Genomic DNA, 20,685 nt, shown 5'->3' on the forward strand with positions numbered 1-20,685 from the left:
TTTTTTTTTTGTCAGAGACACTGTGCCTATAATAAGCATTCAAAATGAGTCTTGCCAGGCCAAGAGAAGGGGAGGGGAAAGGAGAGGCGGAGGAGAGGGGGAGATTTGGTGGGGAGGGGGTGAAAGGGAGGAAGGGGTTTAAATAGCAAAGAATTAGAAAAAAAAAAAATCTGATGCAAATCACTAGTAGACAGAAAATTATGTGCAATTACCCAAGCGATACTGGGCAGCCGTGCCCACCCCAACCAACAAGATCTCATTAACAAGCAGAAAATAAGATTGAAATGGTGTGTAAAAGAGCTGAAAAATGAATTTGAATGCTGCATTTGTCCACAATTACCCCCTCGTTCACACATATTTTATTGCAATTTTTTTATTATTCTTAATCTTTCCATCCCTCAAAGCAGATTGGGAACATCCTGGCATTACAGTTGCTGAGGGAGGAAGCATTAAGGATTCCCCGTTTCCCTGAAAGCAGACCCTTCTCTCGCTCGGTTTTTAAAGGGTTGCTTTTGGACGGATAAGGATTCATTTCTCCGGCTTATCTTAGTGTAGGGACATGTTCTTCTAATAGTCTTTAACCCCGGACGCTCTTGGGTGCCGCCCCACACGAGGGCTTTATTTTTTTTCCGTCTCGCTTCCCTGTTTTCTCTCCCGCCCTTTCCCATCCCTGCGTTCCCGCTGCAGCCCCTTGGCAGCGCCCGGGATGCTGCAGCTCTCCCTGCACCCTGCGTTGCCGACGGAGGCTCGTCCCTTCCCTATTTTTTGGCCGGAGAGATGGCAAAACAGGGACACAAAGTGCGGATTTATCGCAGGGAGGAGCTGGCGTTTTCCCCCGCTCGGTATCAAATGCTCCRTCGCTGTAAACTTCCAACCCACACGTCCCAGGAAAGCTGGTAGATTTTTCCTCTAAAATTTCTCTCTTTTTTTTTTTTTAATCTAACCAAACAAAGCCCATCTGCTCTTGTCAGTTAAGACGCCCCTGCGAGAAGCAAGGCGAAAAGGGAACATTTTTCTCGTGTGAAAGCAGAGCCGTATTTGTTTGCCTGATTCCTGCGGACGCCGTTCGTGCGAGCGAGGGAGCCGGGCTGGGAAGGGGCAGCTTCCCATCGGAGGGGCCGAGACGTTTTCTGTCAATCTTGGCCCTGCAGTGAAACTGTATCTGGTGCCAGCCCGTTTCCACCTCCCCAGCCCCAAACTGGAGCTGGACAAGCCGGTCCCTCCTCGCAGGAATGTTTGCAGAAGGCMCTTGGAGCACTTGTTGCAATGCGGGGGATGCAGGAGAGGAGGCTGCAGGAGCTGCTTTAGTTGCTTTGCATGCCCGGGTGTTATTGAAAAGCATTAAAAAATATAAGATTGGTATCTTTAAAGGTAGTAACTTAAAATGTCAGAGATCCGAAGAGGGGCAGAGCAATTGGTAGGGTGCTGAGCCTCCGAATCCATTGGAAACTTGATCCTGAGTTTCAAGGGATCCTGGCTGAGCCCTGCTGGGACTTGCAGTGTTTCCAAATCCAAGTGTGAAAACGGGGGGGGAAAGGGGAGTAAGGAGAAAACACCAGAAATAGAGGAAGGAAGGAAGGAAGGAAGGGCAAAGAGGAGGGAATCTGGGGAGAGGAGCCTGGACGGGGGGTCCTGGTGTCGGTGCCGGGGTGATCGGCCCCTTCCAGCGCCTCTGCTGCAGTTCCCACCAGGGGCGGTCGGAGGGGCCGGGGATGGCCAGAGGGGCTGGGGACGGTCAGAGGGGCTTGGTTGGGAGATGCAGACATGGTGCCTTCGCGTGCCAGGGCCGGCAGAGCAAAGGAGAGGTTAGCGGTTCGTGCAGCGGCGCTCGGAGGACATTTCGCCACGCAGGGAGCCGTCGGAGCCATGGCAGGGAGCGCGCGGGGACGGCAGCACCGCAACGAGCGACGCGAGGGCCCCATGGCACGAGCTCCTGGTGCACGAGGGCCCCAGTGCACGAGGGCCCCAGTGCACGAGGGCACCAGCACATGAGGGTTCCAGTGCACGAGATCCCAGTGCACAAGACCCCCGTGCACGAGGGCACCAGTGCACGAGAGCCCTGATGCACAAGTCCCTGGTGCAGGGGACCCTAGTGCATGAGGGCTCCAGTGCACAAGAGCCCCGTTGCACAAGAGCCCAGTGCACTAGAGCCTCAGTGCACTAGACCCTGGTGCACAAGAGCCCTGGTGCACAAGAGCCCCGGTGCACAAGGGCCCCCGTGCACAGGCGCCCGGTGCCTGTGGCCCGCGCTGGCCGCGAGGTGCCGTGTGGGCACTGCCGTTGGGCAGTGCAAAGAGGAGGCCCCGTCCCCTTGGGTGGTCATGGGGTCTCTGGGGAGGTGGCAGCGGGCACGGGAGGATGGTGAAAACGAGAAACCCGGCGGGGCGAGTAYGAGGTGTGGAGCGTCTGAGCTCGCTGCCGTGGGCCTTGAGGGGGCAGGCGGGATGTTCCTGTGGGACCAAGGCAGCCGGAGAGGGATGGGGAGCGAGCGACAGGGAAGGGAGAGCCACTCGCGGAGCACAACCGGGCAACGGGTCGGGAAGAACTGGAGAGGTCACAGGAGGGAGCAAGGCCACCGGCGAGCGGGTGGGAATGGGCCCAGAGAACCAGCGTGGGGCTCAGCCCGAGCCCATCCCGGGCGGCATTCCGCCCATCCCGGGCGGTATCCCACCCATCCCGGGCATTATCCCACCTATCCCAGGCAGTATCTCACCCATCCCAGGCGTTATCCCACCCATCCCGCGCAGTATTCCGCTCTCCGTCCCTCGCCGGGCGGCCAGGGCCGAGGACAGGGCGCGAAGGCAGCGGCTCTTCTCCCTCGCCGCCGCCTGGGCCTCTCTGCCAGCTCCTCTTCCCCCTCTCCCTTCCCGCCTGCCTCCCTCTCCTCTCCTCTCCCTTCGCTTCCATTTGATGTGGAGCGGAGCTGTCTGCCGCTCGCGCCGCGGCACCGCGAAGGGATCAGAAGTTTCAGCGCGCGCTCGGCGCCTCTCCTTTGATCCATGTCCTGAGGCCTGCTTGACAGCGAGAAAAAGCATGGAGACAAAACGACTCAGTCAAAGTGATTCCTGACAACTGTCTCCATGAGATAAGGAAGCTCTCTGTGTCTTGGGTTTTTTTTTTTCCCTCCTTCTTCTTCTTTTTTTTTTTTTTTTTTTAATACCGCCTCTCTGTTTCCATAAGAAGCGGAGTCACTTTATACCCAAAGAGCCGAGCAAGCAGCGCAAGCGGAGAGCGCCTGGATGAGCTCTAGCATCTTCCCCGTCCCCCTCGCCGAGCCTGTTCCCCCCTCTTTTATTTATTTATTTTAAAAAACATCTGATWTTTTCCCCCATTTTCCTTCCATTTCCTTCCCTTCCTTCCCAGGAATGAGTTTGTAAGGGCTCAGGAGGGTGATGCGCACAGGAGGGTGCAGCATTGGGATGGGGATGGATGGGTGCTGGGACGGGGGCAGGCGGCTGGTCCAGCACTGCAGGGATGCGGAGCAAAGCGGGAGCTGATGCGGCGCTCCCGGATCCGGCACTTCCCATTCCTGGGCTTGAGGAAGCTGGGAGCGACCTTGGGTGTTTCCCTTGACCTGGGGCTGGAGAGGAGCAGGTTGCTCCGTGACCGCGGACCCTCCTTGCAGCTCTTCCCGCCGGCTCCCGCAAGGATGCGTCCCGCATCCCGGTGCATTAGCATGCGGGCTGGGGCGGCGGGGAGCGCGGGGGACACGCCGAGACGCGGATTCCCTTCCCCCCGGAACTGCGCCGCGCTGATAAACAGTAAATATCGGGGAACAGGATTTCCGCATTATCTGAGCGCGGCAGAAAATCAAAATTTCAGTCTAAATCCGAGGAGACGAGGCTCATAAGCTCCTCCAGCTGATACAGCCGCCGAGCCCAGGCGGCAGGGCTCAGGAGGCACAAAATATCATTTTTTCATTCAAAAAGAAGAAAAGAAAAGGAAGGGGAAAAAAAAAAGAAGAATGAACAAGAGGGGAGGGGGAACAAGAAATAAAATATTTGGGGCCTAACTGCAAATATTAGGCAAGCAGGGGAGAAGAAGGGGTGGTGAGGAGCGGAGCGTCGCCTGACGTTTCCCGAGGAGGGAATAAATGCCCGGGTGGGTTGGGATTGGGGATGGGGAGGGCTTGGACGGGGCCCATGCACTGAACTTTGCGAGCGGCAGCGCTGGCTCAGCAGCGTGTTGCTTGGGGATCGACCTGTAGGACACTAACAGCTGCTGGCGGATGATGGCAAACCTTTAATTAGCGATTAGAGTGCGCAGCTGAGCACAAATCCAGCCCCGAATTAGGAGCCACATGGGGTCCGCATCCCCCCCGGGCCCGGAAAGCCGGCGCCGGCTCCGGCAGCTCCCGCGGCGCCGGCTCCGTGTCCTGCTCCAGGCCGGCACGTGGGGCCGGAGAGGGCACCGGGCTGCCCTGGGACCCGTCAGCCCCAGTGAGGAGGAGGAGGACGGGGAGGAAGCACGTGGAGCGCCTGGCTTCCTCCAAGCGGGGGTAAGGGGGCTCATTTTAGACACTTAAAACCCAGAGGTTTCCGAGGATCTTGAGCGCTTGGACACCATAGGGACCTGGAGCGCCAGGATCGGGGCCTCTCTCAAGAGAGACACTTTGGCCCCTCAGTTATTTAAATGCTTGGCTGCCTTCCTCTGCTAGGAGGATGAAGAGGGTTGTTTCAGGCGAGGAAGAAGCAGGTGGAGCAGGATGCTTGTTGGAAACATCAGAGTCTTGTGGAGCAGCAAGCTAACCCGTCCCTCTTTGTGTATATGGGATCTCGTAGGATGTGCCACGGCCTCATGCTGTTCACTAGCATCTGGTTCCGTCCTGCTCTTTTTTTTCTCCAGGGCTGGGGCTTCTTGTGGCAACGGGTGCCCTACAAGGCACCCCAGGAGCCCTAAATCAGCAAATCTAGAAGCCAAAATCACGGGGACATCTCGCTTCTCCCATCGCCTGCCTCTGGGCTCAGGGCAGAGCCGTTTTACATCTACTTATGAGTTTAGAAGCAATTCTTGCATTTGAAAGAGCCCCTCATCTCTTTGAGAATTAAGATCTTAATCCTACACCTTAATCTTAAGATTGGTATTTTCAGCTCCGTGGCCCCCTGGTCCTGCGTTCAGGGCTCTGTGATGTTTCTTGGCAGAGCTGGCAGGGCCGCAGCTTGCCCTGCTTGAGCTGAGTCTTGGCCCTCACAACCCGTGAGCAGGGCCGCTAATTCGGAGGCGCGTGCAGGACTGCTAATGAGCTCGCCCCGACCTATCCCCCCRTCCGCTGCAAACCAAATCCCACCCTTCGGGGAGTGTAGAAGGTCCTGGGGACGCTGGGCTCTAAATGGCTCCAGTGCCTTTTTCTGTGCAGCTCCTCTTACGTACAGCGTTGTGCATGGGGTGGCTGCTTGGCCAAGCYGTTGGGTGCTGTGGTTTCACCCACCGTGTCCTCACGCCAGTTGGATTCTCCCAGCCCCACCAGATGATTGTCCATCCACACATGAGCGGCACCCTCTACCTCCTCCTCCCYGCGCCCGCGCCGCGTCCCGGCTCCGTTCGCCCGCTCCCCGAGCCGTGTCTCACCACGGTGCCTGGTGCAGGAGGGSTTCTCAGCCCGCTCCAGAGCCACGGGCCTGCCTGCAGGGCAGGAGGTCGCGCGTAGCAAGTGTTTCCGTTTAGTTCCAGATACCAGCCTGACAGGTGGGTGCCTCTTGATTAATTCCCGGGCCCCGGAACGCTCCCGTGGCTGCGCTCCCGCTCCAGCCTGGCCAAGCTTGGGGAGGCCAAGGAGAACACCATGGGAAAGCGTTTCGCTCTCCCGCTCTCRCAGTGGCTCCAATGGCTGCAGATCTTCCCTCTCCCCTTGTTTGAAAGACCTGTGACAGAAGGGTATGGCTAGAAGGCTTCAACGCTTCCGATTCTCAATGCCCGTTGGCAGGGCTGCTGAGGGCATCAGTTGGCCCAGTTGAYCTGTTGGTCCAGTTGACCTGTTGGCCCAGTTGGGCTGTTGGCCCAGTACATGCCATGGTAGCCTAAAGACAGTGTTGTGGTCGCGCTGGGCTCGTTCTGCCTTTTGGACTGTCCTTGTTTAGAGTTAGCAAAGAGAGTATCGTCCAAGTTCATTACACTTGACTAAGGTGGCTGCTAAGGTAAAATCTGTGCAGAGTTTGAGTGAGACTTAAGAAGTCTTGAGTCACTCTTTGGTGACTCCACAAACTGTAGAGACATGAACTCTGTCTTTATTGGAACCAGTCTTTCCTCTAAGTTCCCCAAAACTCTTATCAAAATCCCTCTGAGCCTCCGTAGGCATGGGGTGATGTAGACAAGACACCCCAACATGCCCTCAATGTGGAGATAGACTCTGAAACCAAATGGATTCCAGTCCCAAATTGGAGTCTGTAGCCTTTAGGGCTGTTTAGGAACCCTCTTCCAGCAACCCYTCTGCAAATGTGTCTCAGTGGGAAAGAGGAAGATTTCCAGAGCTCTAAGACATTCAGATGGAGTGCGAGCTCCAAGGGAACATGAATCCAGCTCTGAGGAGAAACACTGGCTCAGAGGTGGGGCCAGAAATACTGGAGAAGATCTCTGCTGCAGAAGCTGCCAAGGTTTCTACAGCACAAGGAACTTCAGAGTAGGTAAATAGTGTTTGCCCCTGATAATTCTCTGCTTGGGAGCAAAGCCTCTCTGAAGGTTGCAGCAAAAAGGGTCAGGGCTAGAGCTGGGTTGGTGGCTGTGGCAGAGGAGTGGGTGTCACAAGACCTGCGTCCCTGCTACCAGCTCTGGAGCTTCCCCATCCATGAGTGGGGACAGTAGCGTGGATCTGTCACGCAGGAATRCAGAGGTGAGAACCACCAAGGGGTTCAACCCCCTCCCCAAACCTTCCAGACCAGAGAAGGACCAATCCTGCATCCTACAGACGTTAACACCTGCGACYGGGAAAACAGCCAGCAATCCCAAAGTCCTGGAAAAGCAGCCAATACCTGAGCATGTTTTTTTTTTCTCTCTATATATATAGAAAAAAAATGCATTAAAATTTCGCCTGGTTCCAGCTCTTGCTCATTCAAATGCTGTCAATTACAGCGTGGATTTGCTATCAGCTGCCAGCATCTCCCAGCCTCAGTGCTTGGGTTATACGGGAAGCGCGAGAGCAAGGGGGGAAAAAAAAGAAACTGCGAGCAAAATAAAAGCTGCTATCTGACAGAATCTCTCCTGGGGATCTCAGTTATTAAAAAAAAAAGAGGAATCATTTTTCTCTTAGCTGGTGTTTGTTAAATGTGCAGGAGCCATAGGCAAATTTTTGCTAATTTTGTGCATGCTTTTATCATCCTGGTGATTCACTGGCAGCTTTATCCTCCGATAAGTGGATTAGTTGTTGAGCTAAACAAAAAGGTGTTTGACAACCAGGAAGCTCTAAAGAACATATTTGTTTTCCAAATAATGGCGCTGTGTTTGTTGCTCGGTGCAGCGCGGGGTGTTGTTGTGCATTTCATTAGCCGAGAGGAAAAGCCTCGGAGCTCCCGGGCGCGCGGCGGCGCTCGGGCGCGCGCGCTCCCCTCCTCTCGGCGCGGCTTGCTGCCGTTTTTTTGCATGCGTTTCTTTGCATTTTGCACGGGTCTCGCTGTTTGGCCCCGCGGTGATGCCGCTTTGCATCAGCGGGGCTGCTGGAAGAGCGCGGGGCTGGGAGCAGGAGCTKGGCTTCCTCCGAGAGCTCCGTGGCGGGAGCCGAGGCTCTCCTCGTGCTGGGATGTCTCTCTCCCCACCGGACGCTGGGTGCGGKTGTCATCTCCAAGGGCAAGGCACAAGACACCCTATCATTTATACTGCTTGAACTGAGGCGCSTCAGGAAGGAACCTCATCAGCAGAGACCTTGGGCACAGTCAAGGGCCCCTGCTGGCCCCAAAGCTCTTCCCCCTTGAAGAGCTCCCACGTTCAGCAGCCCTGTGCTTGTGYGGAAGGAGGAGGTTTAGTTTCAGCCTTCAAATCCGCCTCCTGCCTGGTCCTTAGAGCCCCAACAGCCCTGGGGCTGGAGTAGCTGCACCCCAACCCTTGCCTAGTCCAGCAGCTCCTCTCCAACAAAGGCCCTAAGATGCCTTGCAAGGATCATCTCACTACATCCAGCTGAGAGGACCTCCCKAACAGGAGGTAGTTTTTCTATCAGTCCTCAGCGAATCTCTCTCCCAAGTGCTTAACGAGTTCTCCTCCTAAATCCATGCAACTTTGGCATCCCAGGCGCTTTGCCTCTCGGCTGAGCAAAGCTTTGGGATTCTCCCTCTCGCACCCTGCCTTTGGGGTGTGCTGGGAATGCCCGTGGGTGCTCGCTCCATCCTCACCCTCAGCACGTCATTCCCCGTTTCTTGGGCTGCCTCCTGGGAGCCCAGGGAGGGATCCTCACGGAGAGCCCCAGGGATGCGCAGGGCGCCACGACCTTTTTCCTTTGCGTGGAGCAGGGCACTTTCCCGGTTTCCTGCACCTCRGGAAGCCACACGGATTGATGTGGCTTTGCAAAAGCATGTTTCACACGTGGACATGGGTTGGAGACACCAGCTTAAGCGAAATCAGGCTTATGAATCTCTGCGGCTGCTCCTGCGAGCGGTAGGGGATGAGTCTCCTGTGGAACAGAAGCATCCTTTGCAGCCCAGTGCCAAACCGTGTGTTCTCCTGTGTCCTTTCGAAACCAAGACAACCTTGGCGATAAGGAGAACATAATCCCGGTGCTGGAGGCAGACAGCAACATCCCTCCTGACATTTGGAGGAGCCCACGGGGCTGGGACCTCCACCCAGCACAGCCCATTTTCCCCTCGCAAGGGACTGAAAATAGCGCGTTTTTCCCCCAGCAGCGATGCCGGCGCCGGGGAGGGCGGCGGGAATTGCTGCCGAGCGCGGTCCCGGCTCYGGCGAAGGCGAAACGGGGCGGACAAGGGAAGGAGGGAGGGAAGGGGGCCGGGGCAGCGCAGGAGCGAGAGGTCCCCAGCTGGCTGTTAGCGGCATCTGCACGCGCGGCGCAGACTCCAGCTGAGAGCCATTTCACTATTTATTTACATGTAATTATTGCTATGAGGTGCAGATATTAACACTGTCAAGAGCAATTTGCCCTGACATTTCTCACTTGCTCTCTTCCCTGACGTTCGGGGTTCGGGAGGGGTTTTTTTTTCTCTCTCTCTTTCTCTCTCCTGGTTTTTCATGCTTTCCAGCGCGCTGCTCCGCTCTCGGCAGCCCCGTGTAATCCRGGGCCCTTTGCAACTCATTAAACTCGGCGATTTAATTTGGGCCGGAGAGGAGCCGGGGCGCGAGGGAGCGTCTCCCAGCTCCGCTCCCCTCCCCGGCTCCCGCACCCACCACCCATTGCCGGCAACTCAAGCATTTCCCCTCTAAACAACCCAAATTTAGCGCTTGCCGCGTTTGCAATCGGGAGGCACTCGCCGGCATTAACCGTGGCTTATGCCCGTTTGAAAATACAAAATGCAGCATTTGAAATACAGCAAAAGCTGCTCGGATGCCTATGGGGGTTGGGAGAGCCTGAATGTGCGTGAAACAGCCCCAAAATCACACGGGGTTTGCAAGGGAGGGTTAGGACCAGGTACCGTCTCCCGCTCCAGCTCCACTTCTCTCCTCCTTCGCTCAGCCCCGGCCTATCCCGGCCCGTTTCGGTYGCCCGTGACGCCTCGGATTAAGACTTGCGGCCGTGGCGCGGAGCCTGATTTGAGGCGACGGTCGCTGTATGTCACCTAATAAATGCCAGGCTCGCCGTGGAGCTCATTTGCCAGCAGCAGGGTGACAGGGACACGGCTCCCCGCAGCCGGCTCCGTGCTTGGCCAGCATGAGCCTTGCAAGCGCTGGGTGCTCGTCCCAACACCCCCGCTCTGGCCCAGCAATTTACACCCTAAAATCAGGAGAAAACTGAATTTATGCAAGCGAGTGTGGCAGCGTGTGTGTGAGGAGAGAGGATAGACTTTTTATGAGGACGAAATGTTAAATATCGGTTAAATTTCTAGGCAAGATACGCTCTCCAAAGGGACTCATGATTCCAGTTTCTTCCTTTTACCTGCAGCATCCAGGGGCTTTTGCATTACTCTGGAGACCGGAGTTGGAGGAAAGGAGATGGCTTCAARGTGGCCGTGGGTTGTTGAATTGAGTTTTTGACTTGTTTTTTTGAGTACATATGTCGGTCTTAATGCTTGGCCTTGCACTTAGGGGCTGTCCGGTTCACCCAACATGTCAGCGACTTGCAAAATGGGCGAGACTTAGAAGGCTGGTCTTGTAGCTCTTGACTTGATAGGGAATCAGCTCAGGAATCTGGAGTCTTATCCCATCCTTTTTCTTCTAGATTGGTTTGGGGCTTGTTTGGAGTGTTTCTTCTGCGGTAGAGCCATCCATCCAGGTGCACCATCCGTCCAGGTGCACCAAGTGATCGGCGCCACGTGGCACTCGTGCCTTGATGTTCCCCTCGTCCCTGATGCTCCCCTCGTCCCTGCATCATTCCTTGCAAGGGGGAGGCCACCTGGAAGCAGGACATGGGCCTTGAATCAGTGGCGCTGGAATTCCTGTTCCCTCATAAACCTCCGTGCGGCCTCGAGCCCTTCACCCTCCCCGGGCCGGGGTTTTGCAGCTGCGGGGTGACAAGCGCAGGGTGCTAAAGGCACGAAATCAGGCACGCTGCGTGCCGTGGATTCACAGAAATACTTGGAAAGAGGGGGGGAAACACGGAAAGCAGCCGCCTTCCTGCTTGCAGCCATGGGTCCCGCTGCCCTTGGCCATCTCAGGGAGCCGAGGTCCCTTGATTTCCCGATTTCCAGCCGATTTCCMATTCCCAGCCGCCGTTTCCAGGTGCGAGGGGCTGGGGATGCTCCTTGTCCCACCCGATCCGGCCTTGCCAGCCTGTCTGCGGCTGGAGGACGGCAAGCGGCTCCTCTCCGCACCACAGCGAGCGCAGAGTCAATGGCCCCAGCTGGGGGCTTGAATGGTGCCCACCCCAACGCACCCCAAAGCTCCATCAATTAACAAGCAACAGCCGCCCCGTCCGCCCAAACAGACCCCCACGCCGCGGCCGGGAGAAGGGGAGAGATCCCCCAGCCTCGACCCTCTCCCCCCCRTCCCTCGGCACTAACTCAGCGCAACCAATTAGGCATCTGACACCCGTACGGGCTGACAAATTGTTTCTGTCATCTGCTTTCTGTCTTTCATTAAACRGGAGGCGGCGGGGGGGACGCCGGCGCGGGCGGGGGGGGGGAGATGCGATCTCCCATGCTTAGCGAGGCCAGATACATTAATTACAAAACGGCCATTTGCAGCATGAAAATGCATTAATTAAATTTATGCAATCATTATCTTTAAATAGTCATATCTTGAAAATAATCAGCCCTTCCTGAGTCTTCCCTCTCCTCTGCTAAGTATCTCTAATCCCTTTTCCACCATTTATCTCGGGATCAGCAGTGCCTCGTATGCTTCCAAGCGCCGGGACCTGCAAAGCCGGCCCGAGGAGTTTGTGCAGCCGAGGCAGGTAGCGGAGTCTGCATTGCTGCGAGCCCTTCCATCGAGACGTCTCCATCCGAGAAAAGCCGCGTCTAAATCAGGGGCTTGGTTAATACTGAGGGTTCTGGCTGGCGTCCGTGCAGGAGCCCGAGCGACACGGTGCTTTGGGCACCCGCTGTCACCGCGTTGTCTTGGGAGAGGTTTCGTTTCTACAGGGGTAACCACCCTTCCCTTTGGCACGGGCGCGCTTTGGCCAGCAGACAGCTGCCCTTCGTCCTCGTGTCTTCTTAAAACCTGCTTCTTAAGGTAGTGAATGTCACCAGTAAGAAAAGCCGGGCTTTAGAAAGGAGGAGTGTTGTTCCTCTAGTGTTGGAGGTGGCTTCCTGGTGGCTTCAGCCCATCCAGCAGCTCTTGTAAGAACCGATATTCTTCCGAGCTCGAGACTGGAGCAAACTGTTCTGCACAGCATGCAGTACTAGGCGTGTTATAACTGCTAAAAAGGCATTTTTTTGTATCAGAGTACCACTGGGCATAACCAAAAGTGAGTTTGAGCAGCAGATTAGAAGGAAGCACCATTAATGGCATGTGAGCCACGATATCTCGTTAACACGAGGTGTTTCTCGTACTTTTACACCATCACTTTATTATTCAGCTGCTTCTCCTGCCAGCAAGGGCTTTGGGAAAGCCCTGCAAGCTCTGCAAAGGCCAGGGGCRACGGTGCCAAAACACCCAAGGAAGAGGAAATCTCATCCCCTGCTCAAACAAGCTCCTACTGCATAGAGGAAAACTCCAGCCCCAAAGCTTTGAGAGCTGGAGGAAGCAGCGTCCWGGGATACTTATCTAAACTAAAATGCTTTAGGGCTTTCTTATCGCTTGTGGTTAAAGATTTTGTTCGTCTCTTTGTGTGCCTGCATGGTTTTTAATAAATGCCACGTGTTGGGKTTTTTTTTCCCCCTATCTGTAATGCCCAGTGGGCCAATGTCTAATTAGAAATGAGCCAACACGGTCCTATCTGTATCCACACATCAATGTGGCGCTCACCTGGAGTCATGAGCTTGGGATTAAGAGCTGGGAGAAGTGGGGTGCAGATGTGCTGGGGACCGAATCGGGCCGGGTTTCTCATGCCCGAGGGCAAAGTGAGTGCCGGGGTTTCCGCACCGAAACCAGCTGAGGAGCTTGAGGAGCGCGTGGTGAAGCTGCAAGTACCCAGCACTGCAGGTGCTTAGGCTGAGGCTGATTGCATCGCCCGCATCCTCAGGACAAGGGGCTCGGTTTCAGGGTGKTTTTTTTTCCCCTAGAACATCTCTGCAAATGGTACATTTACGGAGAGGAAGGAAAAGCTTGGAGCAGAGCAGGGAAAGGGGCTGCTGGCTGGAGCATCTCAGCTGTAAGAGCAGCCCCTGTTTAAGCCACCGGTAGATCTGAAAATTCCCCACTGCTCCCTAGCAAAGCAGAGAGGAGCACAAGTGGCGTTACACAGGGCAGCAAAAGGCCTTTCCCTCGGAGCCAGCAGCTGCTCTTTTCCTAGCGATGACAGAAAGAAGAGGCCCTGCCTTGGAGAGCCAGTCCCTGCGGTAGACGGGGACGATCGGAAATTAATGAGGCTGCTCCCAGCCGGCGACCAGGCTCGCTCATTCATCTGGTTGTGCTGCAAAGAGCACCCCGCGCTTCCAGACTGCACCGAGACCCCTCTGGGAAAGCTGGAATTGAGAGAGCGAGCGAGCGGGAGCTGGTGCCGGGAAGCGCCTCTCATTTTCTCTTTCTTCCCTTCTTCTGCCAGCTCGAGTTATTAAGCGCTCGGCGCGAGGCGAGCCAGCCTTGCACTTGCTGAACTTATCGGGGCCATTTCATCTCCCCATGACCTCTCCGTATTTACCACGGGAAGCCTGGAGGCATTGGCTTCGCTTAACTGGTGTGGCTTACACTGCAGTTAAGCTGGACCTTAACTGATTACAGCCCTCGATTGATCAGAGAAAGAAGGAGGGGGAAGAGAGGGGGGAAAGAACAAGGAGCGGGGACGGGCAGTGCGGATGCGCGGGACTATCAGCGCGGCGAGCAGCCTCGCCTGGGGCTGGGATCTGCCTCTCGGGGGCTCTTTGTAGCATGGCACCCGGAGCCGCTTCCAAGGAGCGAGCGAGAGGCGAGCAGGGGAGGGGACTCGGGGGGACTCGGGGGGATCTCGCCTGCGAGCGGCGAGTCGGCGCCCGCGCTCCGGCAGCCGTGTCGACGGCAGCGGGCGGCGAGCGGAGCGAGCGCCCATGGGCTCAGCCCGGGCTCGGAAAGGAGTAAATAGCAGGGGGAGAGGTGGAAAAGGAGGAGGGAAGGGGGGCACCGGGCGGTGAGACTGGGGTTGTCTTTGTCGGTCTCTGTGGAGCAGCTGATGGGAGAGGTCTCTGCAGGGGGAAGGATCCATGGTCACAAAGTGGTTTAATTTGCCGAGCTGGGTGCTCTCCCCATCCTGCCCTTAGCGCCATCAGCTGGTGTATAGGAATCGATTTAGGGCTGATTTAGCAGGAAATTTGTCAACTTGAGGCTATTTCGAATCTCTCCTGCAGCCCCCAAAGCCCGTCCTTCCTCCCCATCTGCATGGGTGGCCTTGCCCAAGAATGGTCAAGTAGGTGCAGAGCAAGCGATGGCCGAGCCGGCCCGTAGCGCAAGGTGGGCTACCCTGAGACGGGCTAAACACAGCCCTGATGCTCCAAGAAAGCTCTTTCCGGAATCCTTGCCAAGAGCCAGCRGCTTGAGAGGCCTCGTGCACTCCAGGCATGTGGGTGCAACCATCCAGAAGCGTCTCTGGGATAGAGCAGCCCGGCTCCAGGGAGGCCAGCGGGCCACATCCTCGGCTCACAGCTAGGGACATGGCTGAGGAACCTGCTTTTCAGAGGGGACGTGCTCAGTCGTGCCCCCAAATCAACCCCCTTTGGATGTTGCAGCTTGGCAAGGGACTGCTCAGCCTTTTGGCTTGAGTCTGCCTCGCTTCTGGCAGGGGCGAGCCCGTGTCCCCACTGGCTTTGCCTGTTAGTGAAATGGARAACTGGAGACCCCTTTGCCTTGGACAGCCCACAGCAGCCTTCTGGYTTCCTCACTAGTTACCCAGGCTAAAGATTTTTCCCTCTCTGCTTTTGTCTAAACGACAGGAGAGTTTGGTGCCCTAATGCCAGGGGTGGTTTGTAGATCAAGCAGGTTTTAATGCAATTCTCCAGCAGCACCGACCCCTTTCCCCTCCAAATTATGCTTCTACYACAAGGTTCATCAGAGCCCTCCCCAGGTAGACAGTCCCGTGGTGCTTCTGGTTATCCTAACGTATTTCCACCGCACAGAGAGCCCCCTTTCTCTTTCCCAGACCATCCAGGCTTAAGCATTTTTTCTCACCATTGTTAGCGAAGACCTCCCCCTTCTTTTGTACAGCTTTTAGAAACTTTTCTTTAGACCTTCTCCATAACTTGTACGTCTCTACAGAAGCAGGGTGCCCAAAACAAGATGCAGTGCTCCCGGTGGAACCTCACCATAGCCTTGAACAATCAGGTAATAACTTCCCATCGCCTTTTCTTTCCCCAATCCTCCCCTCTTCAGCCTGCCTTGGCCTCGCTGCAGCTTCCATTGCACCCCTGACTCCATCTGATCTCCCCGGCACGACTCCATGAGCCCTCTCCATCACTAGCGTGGGCAGCTCTTCATCCATCAAGCGACCAGGGTCATCTTAGGATGCCAACAGTCATCTCCATTTCAATTGCTGTGTCCTGGCCCTGAAACATCCCTTCAGATGTGTAAGGGCATTGATGATATATTTGRCTTTACTGTTCGCTGGCAAAAGGTACTGCTTGTGAAGAACATCCCCAGAGCTACCATCGCTGATCCTTCAAAAGGGGGGTGGTCCAACCTGTCYGGAAAGGATTCAGGAATGTTCTGCTCCTGGCTCTGCATCTAGCTCACCTTCTATGTCCTTGGGAGAGTCATTTCACTTGTCTCCTCCTGCTTTCCCATTTGAAGTGCAAAAGGTTACGAAAATGAAGTATTTCTACTGTACATCAGCAGTCAGGTCAGCCCTGGAGCCCTCCTATAGCAACCTTTTGCCATCTGTGGGGAGCTTTTGTGGTTTCTAGTCTTGTCCATCCCTACTCAATTTAAGTACAAGCGTTCCAGTAACATGCTGATTTTAGTGAGAAGTCAAATATTTAGCCCAAATGCTCCTGAGGTTATTGAAAAGTGCAGTCAAAGAAGCCCATAAGCATTCCCTAGATCAACAGCCTAGCTGCTGCTTTCACAGAGGATCTGAGGTTGGGTGGGAGCTATCTAAAGCCTGTGAGATTGGGTTGGCCCGTGCTTGTATCATCATTCCCTTCGGCCCTCGAAATCCTTGTCCAGYGGGCGTTGGATGGACCCAACCGTTGGCGTTGGCCTTGCATCCTTGTCATTGCGCTGAGCGCGAGGTAAGGGAATCCGGTGGCTCCGTAGTGCCGTTAGGCAGAGGAGACTACGGTCACCTGGATCAGAGGTTTCTAGGGACAGGGAACACGGAGCTCTGTGTAGTTGGTTGCTCCTTGGCCTGGTTGCAAAGCCACAATTAATGGGTACACTTACTGCCTTGATTTGGCACATGGGGATACAACTCAGGCAGGCCTGGTGCTTTAGAAAATATTCAAAATTAATTGCTTGGTTTTGTGAGTGCAGTGTTAGTGATTGCTACATAAGTCATTTTAGTCCTACCTAGGGGCATATTTGCATATATTTATCCTCCTTTCAAGTGAAGATCTTTGGGGAAACTGTATTTATCTCCTCCCAACCCTTTCTTCAGCTTTCAGTAGTCCTACAGTCACCTCTTCATTTGGTTTCCATTTAATGTATGTGTAAAATAATCTACTCGTCCTCTTCCCACCATGCGAAAATGACTCCACGGAGATCAAAAAGCATTAACATGAGGAAGGGTCGGCTTCTGYGCCAGAGAAGGAACAGATTAGCCCAACGGGCAGCAAAGCAACGATGGAAAAGATTGAGCTGGGTTCCYACAACGTAGCTAAGAACCTAGAACCTGGAAAGCAGCTAAGAACCTTTGGGTAGCTCGTGACCCGCCCAAAGAATTCACTACAAATGGCAGCCCTGGTGATCCTGGAGCCGCTTTCCCCTTTTCAGGCGCTTCTGGTGTCCAGTTTGCCTCCCCTCGGGCCAAGCTGGTTGTGGGACACGGCAGCATCAAGCGCTGGTTGGGGCTCTCAGGGCCGAGGTGTCCCGGGGCCACCTGGGTCTCTGGTGTCCCGGTTGGGTGTTTTGGGMCTGGAGGACCCGGTGCTGGAGGCCAAGGTCTGCAAAGGGCTCGTGTGGCGGCGCCGGTGGCTTTGGGGCCGCTCGCGCTGAGCTGCTCTGCTCCCCGTGGCCCCTTCTCCGCCTCCCGGCATCGCTCCCCATGGCTCCACCTGGCCCTGCAGCTCCCCCCGCACCCGTCACCTCCTCCCCAAAAACCCTCCCARCCTCAAATCTGGAGGCCTGATCGCCCACATTGAAGGCCCTAATTGCACTTCCCTTCCCCAAGCCGCCTTCGTTTATCATAAAGGGTGCACATTTCCCCCGCTACCGTTTCCACGGCCAGAGGCCCTGAGGGCCAGCTCAGAAATGGAGGGAATTAATTACATTTTTTTTTTTAAACTCCCCTTCTTTTAAAGTATGGGCGAGAGCGATGAAACGTCCCGGGGGGAGGACAGGGGGGAGCTGCGGAGAGGAGGCTGGGGAGGGAGGCGGGCGCCGCCGCTGTCGTCGCGAGGGTCCTTTGTGCATTGGTGTCCCCAACATATCCAGAGCCCTCTCCCCTCCACGACAAGGGACCTCCGGGAAGGGTCCAAGCCTCCAAGCACCGTTATGGACATAGCCCYGAGCACGGAGCTCGCGCCGAGCCTGGGACTGATCTGGGATAGCAGCGAGGGAAGAGGAGATRGGAAAGGGAGAGCGATCCCTGCGACACAAGGGAGGGGAAGGGACGGCTGTCAGTCACGGTGACGGGCAGGGAGCAGATTTCCCTCCAGATAAAGCCTTACAGATGTGAAGTGCCTATTGATTTTTAGTTAGTGATGATAATGCACCAAGAAGTAATAAATTATAAGGAAGCAAGGTCACCGAGGAAAGGCAAAAGGACTTGGCATTCTTGAGGAAGGCATTTCTCCAGATGCCTCCAGACTTTCCAAAGTTCAAAAGTTGCCTGGAAAAAAAGGGAGTTTATCCAGCTGAAGCAAGAAGGCTGGAGGGCTTGGGTAGGATTATCCGTGCTGGTGGCTGTGGAGCAAGGCGTGAGTGGAAATCTCTGGTTCGTCCTTGTTATTTCTAGTACCTTACAGTCCTGGGGAGAGAGGACACTGTTCTCCAACACCATCAGAACCCTGGTGTCCTGATGAAACCCCCTCATCCTTCTGTTCTGCTGCGGATTTCCAGAGGGAAATTCAACCCGTGCTTTTCGAAAGTGGGTCTCGGGAGGGGACAAGTTGTCCTTCAACGGGTCGGGTTCTGCGGAGGGTTTCCAGAGGAACTTGCCTTGGCCACCTTCTCACGGCTGTGGTTAGTCAAGATGAGTTTTAAGGGACTCGCACAAGCTCTTGGGAGTCGTTAGCAGAGCTGGGATTTCAACCGGGTTTGACTCGGACTGATTAAAAGGCCGATTAATTAATCCAACAATTAATTTCTTCATTGGGGTTTGAGCGAGCGTTTTCTCCGGTCTTGCTCCCCACCCGAATTCAGAGAGCGGGAACCTGGATTTCATTTCGGAAAGTTGCTTTACATGGCTCTTTCTTTCCAAAACGCAGCGCAGCGGAAGTGTTAATAGGGCGTCTGGTTGCTTTAAGACCCCTTTTATTTTCCCTGCGTAATATAAAGCAGCTGAGCGTTTGGGGGAGACGGCCACGAGGAAGAGCGCTGGAAAAGCCCTCGCTCTCTAAGTGCTTCCACTTGCCCTAATTCCTCTCCCCTTCCCACGCCACCTCCCGTGCATCCCGGCATGTCCCTGGGAAGCAGCACTGTGAGACCTGGACAGCGCAGGGACGGAGCCCGAGGAGAGGCGGAAACATCCGCGCTCGGCGCTGGCGAGGACGGAGCTTTCCAAAAATAGGACAGGGAGCAGCCTCGTTGCTGGAAGCACCCGATTCTCCCCGCGATCACGAGCTGAGGCCGCGCGTGCCGAGCGCCGCAGCCCCGTGGGCTTGACGGGCACCGCGAGCCACGGCTGCAGCCGGCGGCGTCAAGGGGCTCGCACGGAGCATCCGTGCCCAGGCCAGAGCTGAGGGCCCAAGGCAGCTTTTGGGGAAGGTTGCAGGCAACTCTGCAGCTGGCAAAACCCACCGCGGTGCCCCCGGCCTGCAGGCGGGAAGGGTCTACTTGCAACCCCCCGGAAAAGCTGGCCGGGGCTGCTGCTGGCGCTAATCCGCTCCAGCTCCTGCCTATTGAAACGGCAATTTCCTTGCTTTCCATGCCGGCGGTGCGCGCGGCTCCGCGGCGTCCCGGGGCGCGCTGTCCCGCCGGCTCCTTCCGCGCCGCGCCGACGGCTTCATCCGGGCGCCGCGCGCGGGGGCCGGGGCGGCCTGAGGCCCTTTGGCCTCTGCCTGCACCGCGTGGGGCCCGGCCGGCTCTGTGTTCTGGGGGGGACCAAGGGGCAACCCCCAAATCTCAGCAGAGCGCAAAGCTGCAAAGCGCAGGGGAGAAAAAGGAGAAGGCGCCGCGGGCGAAGATGTACCCGGGAATGAAGATGCCCCCGGGAATGAAGATGCCCCTGGGAATGAAGATGCGCCCGGGAACGTCTTGGGTGCTGGAGACGGGGGGCGGCCGCTCATTAGGGCCCCCTCGTCTTTGCAGGACTCCCCGCTCCGGGGGCGGAGGAGCCGCTGGGAAGGCAGAGGGGCGGCCGCTGAGCGCGGGCTGCGGCCGGGGGGGACGCGGCGGTGCCGGGGGGCTGCCAGGCTCCGTACAAGCCCGCTTGTGTCCTCCGGAGAAAGGCTCCGGAGCACAATAGCTCACCAGGCCGCTGCCGGGGCATAAAGGGCTCATTTTACCACTTGCCAGGCTCCGAGTATTTCCAATTTGCCACTTTAATTGATGTCAGGGAGGTTAGGCTAAATTGGGAGCTTTGCGGACGCGCGGCATCCGCGCGCTGCCGTGCTCCCCGCCGCAGCGCCCGGCCGTCCCCTCTCCACATTCGTTTGCTGCAAAGGAGCCCCAAAACCTGTGTTCATTTATGTCAGGGAGGGAGTTTAATAGCACGGGTTTAACTGCATTTGGAAAATGGTGAGTTGTATTGAAAGGAGCTGAAGCGAGAGCTGCAGTCCTTTTGCTTCGGGGCATTTGGGGGAGTTCGAGTCTCGATGTGGGTCTCCCTTGCACATCACGGCCTGGTTCTTGGGAAATTTCTCCCAGCTTTTGGGGATAGGAAAGAAAGGACCGTGTGGGTTATTAGGTCGGATTTCTCGCATGGGTACTGGTCCTTCCTGGCCTTGTCCACGGTGCAGCCCTTCCCCTGCATCCCCGGCGAGTGATCTCGGGCAGGAAACCAGCACGAGCCGACGTTGCATCTGGCAGGTCAGCAAACACAGACTGAGGACTGAGCATAACACTAAAAAATAAAGTTATCCCCCATCCCTTTCAAGAGCACCAAAAAAAAGGCGTTGGGCACAGGGACACTCCCCAGGGCTCTGCCCATCTTCTGTAAGTGGAAGGAGCCTTTTGTTCTCCAGCCTGGCCAAAGGGAAGCGCCTCTCCATGGAGCCTGGTTCTCCTTGCACTGCCCAAGGGCGCTTGGTGCCGTCTGCTTCCCTTGGTCCTCCTTGACGGAGCGTGTCCGGTGTTCCCGCAGGTGATGAGCATCCTGAGCAACCCCAGCGGGGTTCCTCCGCAGCCCCAGGCCGACTTCTCCATCTCTCCCCTTCACGGCGGCTTAGACACCACCAACTCCATCTCGGCCAGCTGCAGCCAGCGCAGCGACTCCATCAAGTCTGTGGACAGCCTGCCAACTTCCCAGTCCTACTGTCCTCCCACCTACAGCACCACCAGTTACAGCGTGGACCCGGTGGCTGGCTACCAGTACGGACAGTACGGACAAAGTGAGTACCCGCTGAGCAGGAGGGTTCGCTGAACGTGGGGCCCTTGCTCGATGGGCAGGAGAACAGAGGGAGGGATCTAAGAAGACCTTGGAATGGGTGAAAATCTCCAGAGGAAAGGGGTCACTAGACAGATATGCAGCTTGCTCCATCCGTATAGTCTTCC

At 56.2% G+C, this 20,685-nt stretch overlaps 1 protein-coding gene across 6 annotated transcripts in view; it reads left to right on the forward strand.

Annotated features, from left to right (window-relative positions):
• Positions 1-20,685, forward strand: part of PAX7 (paired box 7) — an 80,448-nt gene that overhangs the window by 55,431 nt on the left and 4,332 nt on the right. For 3 of the 6 annotated variants that reach the window (XM_026053673.1, XM_026053675.1, XM_026053674.1), the window contains exon 8: positions 20,276-20,522. In XM_026053673.1, the coding sequence (XP_025909458.1) occupies positions 20,276-20,522 (247 nt within the window). Of the gene's footprint in view, positions 1-14,913; positions 14,980-20,275; positions 20,527-20,685 lie in introns of all 6 variants that reach the window. The other 3 variants (XM_026053671.1, XM_026053672.1, XM_026053677.1) reach the window with 2 other exon arrangements.

Source organism: Nothoprocta perdicaria, unplaced genomic scaffold (genome assembly GCF_003342845.1).
Source record: "Nothoprocta perdicaria isolate Ctin4 unplaced genomic scaffold, notPer1 scaffold_117, whole genome shotgun sequence".
Lineage (NCBI taxonomy): Eukaryota > Metazoa > Chordata > Aves > Tinamiformes > Tinamidae > Nothoprocta > Nothoprocta perdicaria.